The sequence below is a fragment of the Anabrus simplex genome, chromosome 1 (assembly GCF_040414725.1).
Source record: "Anabrus simplex isolate iqAnaSimp1 chromosome 1, ASM4041472v1, whole genome shotgun sequence".
Lineage (NCBI taxonomy): Eukaryota > Metazoa > Arthropoda > Insecta > Orthoptera > Tettigoniidae > Anabrus > Anabrus simplex.
Window position 1 is genome coordinate 886370067 of NC_090265.1, and position 17898 is coordinate 886387964.

At 36.7% G+C, this 17898-nt stretch overlaps 1 protein-coding gene across 3 annotated transcripts in view; it reads right to left on the reverse strand.

Annotated features, from left to right (window-relative positions):
- The window catches only part of LOC136857688 (constitutive coactivator of PPAR-gamma-like protein 1 homolog), a 339417-nt gene that overhangs the window by 200804 nt on the left and 120715 nt on the right, over positions 1 to 17898 (reverse strand). For all 3 annotated transcript variants that reach the window (XM_067136540.2, XM_067136539.2, XM_067136541.2), the window contains exon 8: positions 202 to 329. In XM_067136540.2, coding sequence (XP_066992641.1) covers positions 202 to 329 — 128 coding nt within the window. The remainder of the gene's footprint in view (positions 1 to 201; positions 330 to 17898) is intronic.

The following is a 17898-nucleotide window of genomic DNA, read 5'->3' on the forward strand; positions in this document are numbered from 1 at the left end:
AGCCCCGAGTGCCTGCACTTATTATTCCTCTTTGGGCTTATATCATCCTTAGCAACCTTATGTCTTTTTCCATAGGTTCTTAATGTCCCATAACCATAAGGAACAGAAATAAATTGTTGAGAATTATTATTATTATTATTATTATTAATATTATTATTATTATTATTATTATTATTATTATTAATATTAAAAATCACATACTTCACTCTCTGCAGTTTCAGATGCAAATCTTAGGCTGTCCGGCACGAGCGTTTCTTGCTGAGCTTTGCTCTTGTTGTTCTGGATGGAAGACTTCTGATTCACATGGTGACTTGCATCTGTACGTCGAGCTGTAACAACAGTCGGGCGTGATCTATTAGTTGGAAATAAATTCAAATAAGCAGAGTAGTCATACTGCCACGTACAAAATGAATGTGTTTACAACTTGTAATTTTCAATAACTGTAAGCATGATATCTAAATATGATTACTGTAACACAGTAAAATTTGTTCTGTGAATCACTTTTACAAGAAATTCCTATGCCCTTCAAGACACATGAACAGGCCCATACTGACTGAGGGAAAGGCAAATGAACAAATAACCTCATGGTTTGCTTCTCCGTAACGCTTTCAACACTGTTGATAGACATACGTACATCCAAAATAAGTAGTTTACATTTCTCCACGAGTGCACTCCACTCTAGTGGATTAATTAATATCTCACGAACTGCAGCAGTGTGTACTTAATAACAATGAATATTCAAATTGGTGCACGGTTGAAGTGGGATTAAAACAAGGATGTGTACTAGGCCCCCTATTTTTCTATTTGTATATAAATGGGGTACTATCAGGATTAAGACACAGTAAATACTTATACGCAGATGACTTGCCCATATATATACAGCCAGTAAATAACGAACACTCAGAAACACTTCATCTGAATTAAGACTTGATAACCAGACATACGGGCCAAAATCCATGGATTAAAATTAAACCATCAAAAACCATACTTTTTTCCTACAGGTGCTGGTGGCCTTCCACAAGCAAATACACGCCATCAAAATTCATCCCATTTGTTAACACAGAATATGAAGAGGAAGTGAAAGAAGCTGTGAGAAATAGATAACTGATAATTCAAAGTGATGAAACTACCAATTGGAAAGGGCAAGCAGTTTTCATAATTCTGTTCCATATAATTCCTATAATTTCCACGTTATACCATACCATACACAAGACAAAGTGTACGATCTTCTCCTTTCACTCATAAGCCTACTGAAGACAGTGGCGGTTCTTCCACCAGTGGCAGCACAATTGCCAGAGTCTCCAGCCAACGAGACTTGTCGTTACTGTATGTTACATTTGTATTTACAGTAGAACCTCGATAATTCGAAATCGGTTAATTCAAAATCCCGCCTACTTCGAAGAAGCTCTCGTACCCGGAAACATGAGATACAGTTTTGCATGTTATTTAAATTGTTCAATTCGAAATACGGATAATCCGTAATTCGAAGTACAATGTCGGCCCCATTACCGAAATTCAGACTTTTAATTCGAATCTGCCTTTACATTTTAAAACAATAGTATGTTACAGAGTAATTTCTACTCGAAATTTATCCGCTCCGCGTCATAATAGAACGCGCGTTCCTTAACGTGGAAGGGTAGCTTTCCGCACTTACACTCACTTCGGTGGGTCTACAGTGCGCTTCATGATTGCTAAATTGAATGAAATCTGAATTCTTTTGTATTCAACCTTTTAATGAACGCCGTAATATCACTCAACAGGCAGTGTGTGGAAAAACAGAATCCGCGAACACTGGCGATGCCGACAGTTGACGAAAAAGCGTAGGCACCGAACAATATTGTCATTGCCGGTGAAACTGCACTGCATTATTTTAATGCAAGCCCAAACGGTCTTATGGTTTTAAATGGGGCATAGTAGTACGTTGCAATGCTCATGGGATGGAAGCGAGAAACTTTATCCCCTCGTCATAGGAAAGTTCGATAAACCACAATGTTTCAAGGGCGTCGGGCACTTTCCATGCTAGTACAAAGCATATAAAAATGCGAACAGTACAGAAATCAAAAAAAAAAATGCATATGCACACGGGGACCGGCATAATTTATCCTCGTCTTTGAATTGTGCGATATTTTTTTTCTTTCGTTGCGTGAGGTTATGTTGGTCAGTGATTTATCCAAGTGCATTATTTGAACATTGTAAATGCACCTTGTTGGATACATGTCGGAAATAGTTTTTTCCATGGCATTTGAAAGGTTTAAACTGTGAATCGAGGTGATTGCATGTATTAATGGGTCTTAGAATACTTTGTGACACGGCAAGTGTTTACATTTCTGAAGTACGAAAGAAGTTGGCGGGAAATCGTACAAGGATGGAGTCGTAGAAAAGTTCGATTTTAAGGGCATCGGGTACTTCCTTTGTAAATACAAGGCATCTAAAATGCAGTAAGTATAGTAATCCAATTAATAAAGCACGTGCAGATGGGAGCCAGCATAGATTTCTCCTCGTCTTTGAATCGTGCTTTTTTTTTTTTTCCCCCTTCTCTCTCCGTTGCGTGAGGTTATGTTTGCCAGTGAGATATCCGAGTGAATTACTTGAATACTGTAAATGCACCTTCTTGGATACATTTTGGGAATAGTTCCTTTTTCATGGCATTTGAAGGGTATAAACTGTGAATCAAGGTTAACTGCATGCAGTAACAGGCCATAGAATATTTTGTAATGCGGCAAGGGTTGGCACTTCTGAATTGCGAATTGGCGGTTAATTCGAAATCACGTAATTCGAAGTCCGATTTTTGAGTCCCAACGACTTCGAATTAACGAGGTTTTACTGTATATTGCTCTCCATTGCCACTGTTAAGAGGTTTAGAAAATTTATATTATTGCTGTATTCATTAGTGAATCGAGTGAGTTGTGTTGTCTTATAAACAGTAGATTACATTGCAATTTTGACTTCCTTCTTCATCTTTATGAAGGTGGTTTGAAAGTCCGTGCAAAGTCCGAGAGATGGCACCACCGGCACATATCGAGGTCATGTTTAGTTACCAGCATCTCTTGAATGATCGCACACCAAGTTTCAGCCATGTTAGTCTATTTCTTTGTGTTTGGCATTCGTGTGAATCAAGGAAGTTGAGCGATTTTCAAGAAATGGACGAAAAATAATTTTGTGTGGTGATTAAACATTACTTTATGAAAGGCAAAACACCTCAGGAGACTAAAGAGAAGCTTGATAAATATTATGGTGACTCTGCACCTTCGATTAGAACAGTTTATAAGTGGTTTCAAAATTTTCGGACTGGCCATATGGGCACAAGTGACGCTGAACGTTCTGGGCGGCCTGTGGAGGTTACAAATCCAGAAATCATTGATCAAATCCATGATAGATCAAATAGATCAATCCATGATAGATCAAATCCATGATGGATGACAAAAGATTTAAGGTGAGTGAGATTGCTAGTGCTGTGGGCATCTCGATTAAACGGGTACATAATATTTTCCATAAACATTTGGAGAGAAAGCTATCCGCAAGATGGGTGCCGCGATTGCTTACGCTTGACCCAAAAAGGATTAGGGATTCGCAAGGGATAATCCTCATCGAATATCTGGAAAAGAGTAAAACTATTACAGGTGCATATTATTCATTGTTATTGGACCGTTTGAAAACCGAGCTGCAAGAAAAACGCCCGTGATTGGCCCACAAGAATGCCCTTTTCCATCACGACAACGAACCCACACACACCTAAGCAGTTGTGGTCGCAAAATTAATGGAAATAGGATTCCAACTCGTTTCACATCCCCCCCTATTCACCACACTTGGCTCCCTCGGACTACTATTTGTTCCCCAATTTGAAGAAATGGCTGGTGGGACAAAGATTTTATTCAAACGAGGAGGTAATTGCAAACACTAATGGATATTTTGCAGACTTGGACAAATCCTATTATTCGGAAGGAATCAACAAACTAGAACATCGTTGGCCAAAGTGTATAAGCCTAAAAGGAGACTGTCGAAAAATAAAAAAGGATTACCCCAAACACATAAGTAGTTTTATTTTTGCACGGACTTTTCAAACGCCCCTCGTATAGTGTCAAATCCACTATTTTTTTTTTTTTTCCTGTAGACTATTTGATGCATTGTGCAACTCTTGCTTTTGGCTGATGATGACCTTGATAACAGTTCGAAAATAGTACCTAATAAATGTTTCTTCTGTAAAATAATCCGCTTTACTTGAATTTGTACTGAAAAGGTGGAACTGTTGTACTTTTAATTTTAATTAGAAATATCATGTCCCAAAAATTATTCCATAAGAGCAATGCAATTTTGGGTTCAACATAATTTACATTGGAGCAAAATCCACATTTAGCGTAAGGAAATATTATAATCTCAGACAATAATTATAGGGTAAGCTAAATTAGTTCACAAACTCGATCGAACAGCATTACCACACTTGTCCATAAATGGCACTCTCATACAGTATAACTAAACGTAAGAAATCCTGGTATAATATTTGATGAACATCTGCCCTGGTTTTCCCAAACTACATCTGTGTGGAGCAAAATATACTGAATGCTACATAGTCTCAGCACAGCAAATTTAAATTCACTTTTAAACCAAATAAAATTCTTGTTGAATCACTTGCATTACCTCATTTCAATTATTGCGATATAGTTTCCAACACCAAAGGAGTAGAATGGGGAAGGAAATTACAGTGTGCTAAGAATGCTTGTGTGAGATTTATCTGTGGGCTTAGTTACACTGACCATGTTACACCACCTTGCACGTCCCTCAGGAGGCTTAGCTTGCAAGAGCACTGTACACTTCAAACTATGCTTTTTGCATAATATTCTAAAAAATTCTCAACCAGCCTATTTCCGTAATCACATCAAACTCCTCTATAGACCATTTTAAAAAATACCTGATCCTGCAGCACCATGTATATCCCTTCCTGTACACAGAACAACATTCTATATGAAATCATTCACTGTTCACCATAACCACAGCCCGCCAATGGAATCTCCCACCAGTGGATGTTGAAAGCATATAAAGCAACTCAGCTTTTAAACATGCCTGTGTTGAAATACTAGGTAAACATGAATCATGTAGTCTTTATCTGAAACACTGTCTTCCTATTCCTTCTCTTCACCTCTCAATTGAAAGCAATATTTCGGTTATCTTGAAATATTTATATCTTTTTGAAATGTTATTTTAATTAGTATATCGTAATTACTCATATTTTATGTACATACAATGTATTTTGTGTGTCTATATCATATGTTCTTTTGTACATGTGATATAATTTGTTCTTTTATATATATGATATTTTATTAATACTATTATTGTTGTTATTCATAATGTTTTTCATCTTACTGTCATTTTTTTTAACAATTACAAGTACAGCAGTAGTTATTAAGAGTATTCAAGGTTAACACTGGTAAAGTAAGAAGGGGAGTACATAACTTTGCCAGAATAAATAAACTACTAATTGTTTGAGTCATCAGTCCATAGACTGGTTTTATGCAGCCCTCCATGCCAACCTATTCTGTGCTAATTTTTTCATTTCAAGAAAACTGCTGCATCCTACATCTGCTCTAATCTGCTCGCCATTTTCATACCTTCATCTACTCCGACGGTTCTTACCCGCCTATACTTTCCTCAAAAACAAGTCATGAGTCATAACATTCTACCTCATCTTCCCATCAAATGTAGACGTATATAATAATTCCAGCATGGACCAAGATGGAATTCAAATTTATCTCCTCTTGCAAAAATTGATTCAGTATCTCTTCATTCGCAATTCAATCTATCCATTTCACCTTCAGCATACTTCTGTAATAATACATTTTAAAAGCTTCTATTCTCTTGCTTTCTGAATTAGTTATACATGTTTCACTTCTATACAATGCCACGCTCCAAACAAAAGCCTTCAAAAACATCTTTTTAATTCCTATATCAAGGTTCGAAGTGAGCAAATTTATTTTCCTAAAAAAAAAAAAAGGCCTTCCTAGCTTGTGCTAGTCAGCATTTTATGTCCTCACTTTTGCCATCCTTAGTTATTTTATTACAGAAGTAACAATATTCATCTACTCCCTTTGAAGACTTCCTAATCTAATATTACCTGCATAGTCTGACTTAGTTTGACTGCATTCAATTACTTTTGTTTTGGACTTATTTTCATCTTGTACTCCTTACCCACCAACGTCCATATCATTCACCAATTTCTCCGGATCTTCTGCAGTCTCAGATAAAATAACAATCACCACCAAATCTCCAAATTTTGCTTTCCTCTCCTTGGATTGTGATTCCCTTCCCAAATTACTCTTTGCTTTCCTTTAATGCCTGTGCTATATAAACAATGAAAACAGGAGGGCAAACTGCAGCTTTCCTCGCTCCGTTCTGAATTGCTGGTTCTTTTTCAAAGCCCTCAGTTCTTTCCACTGCAGAATGATTAATACAAACTGTAGACGATTCGTTCTCAGTATCATCCTGATCACCTTAAGAATCTCAAATACATTGGTCCAATTAACATTACTGAAAGTCTTTTCTAGATCTACGAACACCGTGTAGATGAGTTTGTCGTCCTTAATTTGATCCTCTAAGATAAGACGGTCAGGATTGCTTCTGAAGCCAAATTGGTCTTCTGCCAACTCTGTTTCAACTTTTCCGTTCTCCTGTAAATAACAAGTATTAAAATTTTGAACACATGACACACTAATGGTGCAGTAGTTTTCACACTTGTCTGCCTTTCTTTGGAATAGGTATAACAGCATTTTGTCAAAAAGGGCCCACTTCCGTCACTTCTTACACACTAAATGGAAAAACTTTGCCATGCTGGTTTGTCCTAAAGCACTCAATAATTCAGAGGTAATGTTACCAATTCCAGATGCCTTGTTCCTATTCAGGCCTCTCAGAGCTCTGTCAAATTCTGACCTCAAAATTGGGTCTCCAATTTTATCAGCATCAACAGCCCCTTTTTGTTCCAGAATCAGATCCGAGTCTTTACCTTGATAGAACTGTTGGATATGTTCCTGCAAACTTTCTGGGTTTTTTTTTTCTTTTTACTCGCTCTCTATAAGTGGTTTTCCATCTGAGCTCTTGATATGCATACACCTAATTTTCCTTTCTCCAAAGGTTTTCTTGATTTTCTTGTATGCAGCATCTACCTTTAGTAGGACCATACAACCTTCAACATCCCTGCACTTTTCTTTCAGCCATTCTTCCTTAGCTGCCCTGCAATTTCTATCCACTTCATTCTTTAATGCCTGTATTCTTTTCTGCCCTCTATTTTTTTGCATTTGTGTTTTCTAGTGTCAAAAAATTCATTTTTAGGTTCCGTATTGAATCAAGATTTATACTCAAAATTGTTATGCATGGGGATCCACCTATTCAATACAAGAAATAGTGATAATTATATGGTCATCACATATTGATTTTATTTGGGACTGGTTTCAGCAATAGGGTATGCCATCAGCCAAGGAAGTAAGACAAAGACATTGGACATGGAGTACATTACATTTCTTAAAATTAATATCAATACTTGATATTTAAAATATATGTCGAACTGAATTACTGTACATATGTACAAGGGTTTTTATCATTAAAATTAAATATAGAAAGGTGTACAGTTAAAATTTAAAAAGTGGAATGAGCCTTTTTCACATTGTAAGAAACTGTTAGTCTGCAACGAGTGTGGATCAAATTTTAATATAATGTTTTAGTTTCAGCAAAATCGACGAAGGCCAGTCATCATGGACCGACCAAGAAGGAAATCCGCAGGAGTGATTCTACGCTATTTGACTGCACAGGAATCCTGATGTGTTAAGCCGATGTGTGTGAGAGCCAGCACGATGAATTTGTTCATCTACAATCCGCCATAATCCAGAGGAGGAAACTACATCTACACCTATATTCAAGATGCCGGAGATTTACATCATAATAAGTACTCTTGTCACATTTTCCTCTCTTTCGGTAGTTTGCTAGTTGGATTGTATTCTTATATAATGAAACTAGATTAGTTAGAGATGTATTTAAATTGTGGTGATGGTAGAGTAGTCATTGATTTGTTGATACGATTTCATTTTGTTGATTTCTTGGAGTATTGCTGTGTTGACTCAGTGGTTGATAACCCCACTTCTTAGTGAATTTCGCGAGGTTACGTGTAATTAAGGTCTTCGAAATGGATTACGGGGGAATGAAGGCTAATGATAAGGATGATGTGCGACTTCGGTAAAAATCATGACTATAATGATAAATTATCGGATTATACTAAAGCAATGATTCAATCAAAGCATTGGTAGAGAATGACTTGTGACGTAATTGTGACCTCAGAAGGGAAGGCGATAGCTGTGGACAGTAGGCAGCTCGTCGAGATGATGCGTTTAGGAATAATAATCATGGATATAATAATGAGTCGGACAAATTTACACTTGTTGAGAGTTAAATGTGAGCGACGATTGTGATGATTTTCATGATAATAAACATGATGACCACTAGGGTACATGTTAATAATAATAATAATAATAATAATAATAATAATAATAATAATAATAATAATAATAATATTCGTTTTACGTCCCACTAACTACTCTTTTACAGTTTTCGGAGATGCCGGAATTTAGTCCCGCAGGAGTTCTTTTACGTGACAGTAAATCTACCGACACAAGACTGACGTATTTGAGTACCTTCAAATACCACCGCACTGAGCCAGGATCGAACCTGCCAAGTTGGGGTCAGAAGGCCAGCGCTTTAACCGTCTGAGCCACTCAGCCCGACAGGGTACATGTTAGCCGTAAGGATATTGTGATTTATGGTGATACGGTTAATTATTCAGGGAATATTAATAACAACTTATATTGTGTAAAGATTCAATCATTTTTTCCATGAGGTTATATCAGTGCATTCTTCGATGTATCCCTAACTGATGGTGGTGGTGGTGGTGGTGGTGGTGGTTGTTTTATTTTATTCGTCCTAGTTTGGTCATTAATCGCATGTCATGGTGATTTATTGCTATTATCTGCAAATAATGCGAGGGTCTTAAACCTAATTCTGAAGGGAGACAAAATATTATTATAATAATAATCTTGATACTATGATAAAATCTGCTGAAATAATTGGGGGAGATTGTGTTATTGTGTGACAGCTTATCCATGTGATTCAACAGTGACATTTCTTTTGATGATTTTTCGTGCGGTTTATTGTCATGTGGAGTTTTGTTTCCGTTTGTTGCGCGTTTCACTACGTGATACTCTGCTTTCTATCCACTATAAAATAAGTAAGTGAATGATTGTTTTAAATTTTCAATAAAAGAATACAAGTATACAAGTATACAAGTAACTATTCTCATTTTGGTTCCGTATTGAAGTTGACGTATGTCTCAAATATTATTACAATATTTTAAGTCCACCTGTTCAATACAATACAATATGATCCACTATTTCATATGGTCAAAATTTTATACATAATACATAAAAGTCAATGGTACATGTTTCACCCTCCTTTACGGGCATCATCAGCCTATATCAATCTTAAAAATAATACATATGGAGTCATTCTAATCTTATAAATTATAGGGTAAAATGTTGAAAAGTGATTTCGTAAAACATTATACAGTAACATCTAAAACAACGATAATGCACGAAAGTATGTTAAAAGAGAGTAAATTAACTGTTTTTGAAGATTAAAACGTGGTTAAACATGAATTTTGAGAGTTTAAAACTAAAATGGATCTTTTTTTTATAATATCATTAAGACTGTAATGGCCTTGAGTGTAAACACAATCATCATATGGGGATGTTTCTTCAATTCCCATAGTTCGAATCCAAGATGGTAAAATCACTGTGAAGTTATTTAAAACGGAATTACATAATTACTGACATCCACTAGCTTTGAAATACGTTTTATTATTAGCAACACCTCCACAAGAAGTTCCATTTTCTTTTCTACTTTCAGATATACCAACCGTATACATTTTAACATGTTTATTACGTTCACACTTCCATTTTAAATAACTGACAGTGATTTTACCATCTTGATATTAGGCGTTGGTCTTATAAGTGGTGGATGTGTTAATCCACAATTTATGTTTATTAACTAAGGCATACTACAAACAATTTACTGTTATATTCAAACAGGACATTCACAATCTGAATAAAGTGTAAGCGGCCTTCTTATCAAGGTAGAGTGATCTGTCAGTTCCACGCAGAGTGAATGTTTGGAAAAAGAAATAAGTTAGAGATTTCATTATGGTCCGTGTTGATAACTGATCACTATCAAAGGGTAGAGAAGGGTCCACCTATTCAATACCATAAACTTGTATACTGTCTTATACAACTGGGACTAGTTTCGACCCCATATAGGACTATATTGGGTCATCTTCAGCCTTGCTACAATTGGAAGACATATGCACACATAACACTTTGGTATGCTACAATTTGCAATCTTAATTCAGAACACCGATGAAGTCCGAACAACACATACAAACTTGAAGCTAAATGAAACATCAAAAATGCTGTGGTTGAACCACGAATAAAAACAATCAGGATCCTGATTTTTCTTCTTTCAGGTAGGATATTTTTAGGCTGATGATGCCCTCATTATGGGGGAAACATTAATGTTAAGACCTATTTCTTAAATTTATTGTATTGAATAGGTGGAATTTATAATCTAGTATTATTCTTTAACTTTACTACAACAGTGCTGACAACTGTAAGTTTTGTTATTCTCGTACGTTTAATCTTTTTTGTGGGTTATGTGGTGGTAGCCAGTCTATTTACTTTTGTGAAGTACACACACAAGTAACGTCTTGTAGTTGCGTATCAAGATACTGTTATTATTGAAGGACACTGTGCTGTAATAATTGATAGCCTATATTCAAGGGAATAAACAATATGCGTACACATAAATCAGCCTTAGCTAAGCGACGTATTGCTGAACTTTTGATAGGAAAGAGATGGGGATCAGCTATTACCAGGAAGGAGTTTCCACTGAAGAAACTAGGGACAAAAGGTCATGAAATGTTATCGGAATCATATTGTTCTCATCAGGAAAGTGTCGCATCAACTTCAAGCCATGTACGTCCTGCCCCTATACCCAACAATCATGACATGACCGAAACTACAATCCCCATAACTTCGACGCAGGAAAGGTAGCATTGTGAAAAACAAAATGCAGGTGAATCATTTTCTGTTCTTTGGAGAAGGAGAAGAGAAGCTTCCAGAGTTACTAGTATTCGTACAGAAGCTGCTAAGAAAGGAAGGGAAGGAAAACATGGTTCTGGTGAATTTATGTAATGAATCGGGAAGAAAACTTCACCTAAACTTTGATTTAATTTTCCGCAAATTGTAATTTTTACACTTAAAATCCCATTTTCTCCCATAATATTCAGCCAATTGTAACAAAATTTGTATGGTATATGTATTACATCTATATTAAGAAACCTGCGTATGGAATTTGTTATTCCAGAATTTTTTCAAGTAATAGAGATTTGTAAGTCCTAAATTTTAGAACGTAAAAATGACAAACTTTAGTATGATATATTTCCTTATTTAAATTATGTACCAAAAAATCGATATGTAGTACTTTTAAAGGACTTATCTATCTAATTACAAATTTACATTAATATGTTAATTAAATTCCATGAAAAAAATCAAATTAAAAATTTCAAAAATGTTTTGGAAAAAATGAATGAAATCTTCGTGTTATCTCTACTTTTATGTGGGTGACATTCCCATGAAGTTTCATGAAAATCCATGCATTAGGTAAAAATACCTTTATTTCTAGAGCCTTGCCTTAATTACTCCACATGTGAGTGCTAACCCCAAAACCTGGACACATTTTTCGTTGAGGAAAAACTCAAAGCTGCTGAAATGTATCTTTTGGCCCCGGAAAATACTGAAATATGGATGCAATTTTAATGATTCTGCACACGTTCGGTTCAGGATAATTGGTGGCTAAACGATAAGTCGTATCACAAAACAGATAGCACAATTGCCGTTCAATTTGGAGAGATCTACAACTTTGATCCTGCCCTTTTAGATTATGATCAAGCATCTCCAACTTGATTGTGACTGGCAATAGGAAAAGGGGCCTGTCTTTACAATGAAAACTCACCATCTCTACTGTGAACAGCAGTTGCCAAGTGAACAGCAGTTGCCAAGTGAGGCCGCAGTTATAGTAGGAACCCCCGAACACGATTGTGATTGGCAGTAGGATGTGTGTGGCCTGGCATTATCAACAAAACTTCCCCAATGCCTACCTTACATTGGAAAATTAAGGTATGGCGTCCTCCCATTTCGTTTCTCTGATATCACGAAGAGATGTGCAATTCAATATAATCTTACACACTGGCTTTACAGTCAGTTACCGAGAAATCCGTATACATTGTAGAATAGCGTAGCAACTCAGTGGTGCATTTGCTCGTTTAATAATAATCGTGTGTGGCCTCCGAAGAGGCCTGGTACACGACTTCATGTCAACCAAAAGCAGAGATCTGTTCTCTTGCCTGAAGATGGATACTAGTTTACTTCATATTTAGAAGCTCAAAGGATAGTTATGGAGTTAGAAGCTATGAACGACTGTGTTGAAAGAGGTGTTAAATTAATGCAAGGTTGGCATGACTACTGACTGTAGATGAGGAGCACAAGCCATTTGTGTTTTGTGTTCGAGAACATTGTACATTGTACCCAGATTGCAAGAAACACTGAAAAACTCAGTACCCACATGAATAATAAAAACCATAATACAGTCTAAATAGTGAAACTGTATTAAACTGTAATATAAGATATTAAACATGTATCAATAGATTTTCCACTGACTTGTAACGACAACACCTATAATTGCACATAATGATAAATATAATCACCCAACCTTCCGTTCATAACTAAACATATTACGATCATGTAATAGTTTCATTGTGACTCGCTGTATACTGAAAATAAATTAGAAAAAGGTTCATTTGGGCAGAATCTCAGACATGAATTGACCTCATTTCATATAAGAAGCAATACAACCAATAATTTCACAAAATACAACAATTCTTATTTTTATCCAAAATATGGGGAAATCAACACTCTTGTCTACCAAATGTCTTAGGACACAACAGACAGACCCATCAAACGTCAAAGATAACATGGATTGTAATCTAAAATAATAAATCTTAAAGGCTAACTGTACCAAGAAATTGCAAATTGTGGGGAAAATTAAGTCCACCACAATGCTCTTGCAAAATGTTGGAATTTCTGTAGTCCACTTGCGAAACTCCAAAATGATTACATTAAGAAGCATTAGAGTGGACTATACAATATCACACTTCATTCTAACTACATACTTCAAATTTATCGAAATTTTCAAAGATGATTCGGTAATTAAAGTTAGCAACACTATCAACTACTGTACATCCGTATCACCTGAAAAACAATGTGAACAATAGAAATGTTATGTATAATTTGATCTCACTTCTATTTTTATTTCAAAATTGCTACAACACTGAAATATAATACAGAACTGATGTTTCTGAGCTAAATATATCAACTTAAGTGACATAATCCTCAATGAAATGTCCATAAAGCAGTTCTTTCTTGGAACCAGGCCTTCTAAACCTGCTACATGACTGCTCCAGGTAAAGAAAGAAAAGTATGTATACTACAGCATTTGGAAATCGAAACAGATAACATGCACATTATTATAAACAATGCCTCAATTTATACAGAACTGTTCAGAATATTAGCAAATACAGTATGTTCTTGTATGCTATCATAAAAATATGACCGAAACAATGAAAACAGCTGAAATATGCATTTACAAACATAAAATTGCTTTAAACTGGATCAGGGATTCACACTGTCAGTGCCAGAATTTCAAGTGCACCTCTGAAAATTGTCGTAACAGTGAAATGTACACCTTAGATGATGTTTGAGTCATCAGTCCACAGACTGGTTTGATGCAGCACTCCCTGCCACCCTATCCTATGCTAACCTTTTCATTTCTATGTAACTATTGCTTCCTACATATTCATACCTTGGTCTACCCCTATCGTTCTTACCATCTACACTTCCTTCAAATCCAACTGAACAAGTCCTGGGTGTCTTAAGATGTGTCCCATCATTCTATCTTCTTCTCATCAAATTTAGCCAAATAAATCTCCTCTCACCAATTCGATTCGGTACCACTTCATTCGTGGTTTGATCTATCCATCTCACCTTCAGCACTCTTCTGTAACACCACATTTCAAAAGCTTCTATTCTCTTTCTTTCCGAGCTAGTTATCCATGTTTCACTTCCATACAAGGCCATGCACCACACGAAAGTCTTCAAAAACATCTTTCTAATTCCTATATCAATGTTTGAAGTGAGCAAATTTCTTTTCTTAAGAAAGCTCTTCCTTGCTTGCGCTAGTCTGCATTTTATGTCCTCCTTACTTCTGCCATCGTTAGTTATTTTACTACCCAAGTAACAATATTCATCTACTTCCTTTAAGACTTCATTTCTTAATCTAACATTTCCTGCATCACCTACCTTCGTTCGACTGCACTCCATTACTTTTGTTTTGGACTTATTGATTTTCATCTTTTACTCCTTACCTAAGACTTCGTCCATACCATTCAGCAGCTTCAAGATCTTCTGCAGTCTCAGATAAAATAACCATCAACGGCAAATCTCAAGGTTTTGATTTCCTCTCCTTGGATTGTGATTCCCTTTCCAAATTCCTCTTTGATTTCCTTAAATGCCTGTTCTATGTACGTAAACATTGAAAAGGAGGGGAGACAAACTGCAGCCTTGCTTCGCTCCTTTCTCGATTGCTGCTTCTTTTTCAAAGCCCTCAATTCTGCAGACTGGTTTTTATACAGATTGTAGATAATTCTTCGTTCTCGATATCTGATCCCAATCACCTTCAGAATCTTAAATAGCTTGGTCTAATCAACATTATCGATTGCCTTTTCTAGATCTACAAATGCCATGTAAATGGACTTGTTCTACTAGATTCGATCCTCTAAGATCGCACGTAAAGTCAGGATTGCTTCACGTGTTCCTACATTACTTCTGAAGCCAAATTGATCTTCTCCCAACTTGTCTTTTCATTCTTTTGTAAATAATATGTGTTAAAATTTTGCAGGCATAAGATACTAAACTAATGGTGTGGTAGTTTTGAGACCTGTCAGCACCGGCTTTCTTGGAAATAGGTATAAAAACGATCTGCCAAAAACAGGATGGGACTTCTCCTGTCTCATACATTTTACATACTAAATGGAATAAACTTGGATTCCAGGTTTGTCCTAAGGCAGTCAGTAATTCAGAGGGAATGTCATCAATTCCAGGTGCCTTGCTCCTATTTAGGTCGCTCACAGCTCTGTCAAACTCTGACCTCAAAATTGGGTCTCCCATTTCATCAACTTCAACAGCCTCTTCTTGTTCCAGAACCAAATTAGATACAGCTCTACCTTAATACAACTGTTGGATATGTTCCTGCTATCTCTCTGCTTTATCATCTTTCCCTAGAAGTGGCTTTCCATCTGAGCTTTTAATATTCATACACCTAGATTTCCCTTCTCCAAAGGTTTCCTTAATTTTCCCGTATGCAGCATCTGCCTTTCCTACGACCATACAATCTTCGACATCCTTGCACTTCCCCGTCAGCCATTCTTCCTTAGCTACCTTGCATTTTCTACCCACTTCATTCTTTAATCGCCTGTATTCTTTTCTGCCCTCTTCATTTCTAGCATTCTTGTATTTTCGTCGTTCATCAATCTGGTTTAGTATCTCCTGAGTTATCCACTGACTCTTAGTTGATCTTTTCTTCCTTCCTAACATTTCTCAGCAGCCCTGCTGATTTCATTTTTCATGACTATCCACTCTTCGTCTATTGTGCTTCTTTCAAACTTTTCATTTAGTCCTTCTGCAACATGTTCCTTGAAACAATCCCTCACACTCTTTTCTTTCAACCTGTCTATATCCCATCTTTATGCATGCTTTCCTTTCTTCAATTTCTTCAACTTCAGATGGCATTTCATGACCAACAAGTTGTGGTCAGAGTCAATGTTTGCTCCTGGGAAAGTTTTGCAATCCAACACCTGGTTTCTAAATCTCTGCCTAACCATAATGAAGTCTATTTGATACCTTCCAGTGTCTCTAGGTCTCATCCACGTAAACAGCTGTAGTTTGCAGTGTGAACCAAGTATTGGTAAGGACTAAATTATGATCTGTGCAGAATTCAACCAGCCGATTTCCTCTTTCGTTCCTTTGTCCCAGCGCGAATTCATCATCATCATCATCATCATCGGTTTGCCCTTCCAGCGAGCCGGGTAGGTTGTTTGAAAACTAGCGTCTTCCAAAGTTGCCTATTCAAAAACATTTTGTTGTCCAAAACAGATTCCCATTTCGATCCTCTTCTCTCCACATCTTCCCTCTGTTGGTCCATCCATCTTCTTCATGGTCTTCCAGCGGGTCTTCTACCTGTTATTCTTTTTTCCAAATAAGCACATGCAGTGTTCTCCCCAGGACCGCCTGGCTAACATAACCTAGATGTGTGCTAGTTACATAATATGAACACAGTTGAATCATTGGTTGTTTCGAAATAAAATATAAATACTCTGAAATTGTTTATTTAAATTATAAAAATTTATTGTTGTCAGCATAATTACATTGGAGTTTGTTTTGCTTCACTATCACGTAGCGATGTGCGTAAGCGGCTCTTGGATCACCGTGGAATAGCATGCGAGCACTCGTCTCGATTCCGTATGTCGCGAACCCGCACGGCATTCCACAGTAACGGAGTGGCTAAGCATGATGCAATACAAATTGAAGAAATACGCCGTATAATATTGGCCAGGATTGTTAGAGACCATTATAAGAACGAGATAGTGATTGATTGTGATATATTACTAGCGTTCTAAAACATAAAATTCGAACTACATTCTCTCAATATAGAAATACATTTACGAATCAGTTGGAGAGGATTGTCTGTTGCAGCAGCATTATTAACGTGATGCATCCCAATGTGATGCCTGGTACCGGCATCCTCCCAGTCACCTTGGTGTAGTCAATAACAGTGTTATACTGATAATAATAATGTTGTCTTTACGTACCCGTAACTACTTTGGACGGTTTTCGGAGACTCCTAGGTGACGGAATTGTGTCCCGCAGGAGTTCTTTTACGTGCCAGTAAATCTACTGAGGCTGACATATTTGAGCACATTCAAATACTACCGGACTGAGCCAGGATCGAACCTGCCAAGTTGGGGTCAGGAGGCCAGCTCCTCAACAGTCTGAACCGCTCGGCCGGGCAACAACATCACTAGCAGCTACAGAGAAATTACTGACATTCAGTCCTTCAATACTTAATTTCATGAGGTGGTAAGGCGAATACCACACTAATATCGGAGATTAAAGTTAACATTTAACCGAGTTTGGGGTTTTGTTCATTATTTTATTCTTGATTTCAAAAGTATATTTTTCGCATATTGAACCATATCATTGTCTTGGAGTCTTTAAGTGTTATTTTAAACACACTTCCTTCGTTATATCACGATTTCATTCCCGCTAGTTTCGTTGTTACAAGTAATTTTACGAACGGTCAGAGATACCGACGCGTATTCCCATGTACTAGTTTCTGGGGCAGTGTCCATTTCCAGGCATAGAACTCAACTCGAGATAGATTTTCTGGACTCCACACCATTGCTAGCTCATCACAACGTTTTACCAAATACTTCAATACAATATTTGGTATTACGCATTTGCTACGGTAGCTATTTTGACGGAAAATATCGATCTACAATCGAATATGAAACACACGAATCGATAGTGTGTGTGTTAGAGTTCAGTGTCACCAACTTTGTTATTTTCGAAGCAAATATTACTACTGCTAACAATGGAGTTCAGTTGATTTATAGTTCCGATTTAATTACATTTTAACTATTGT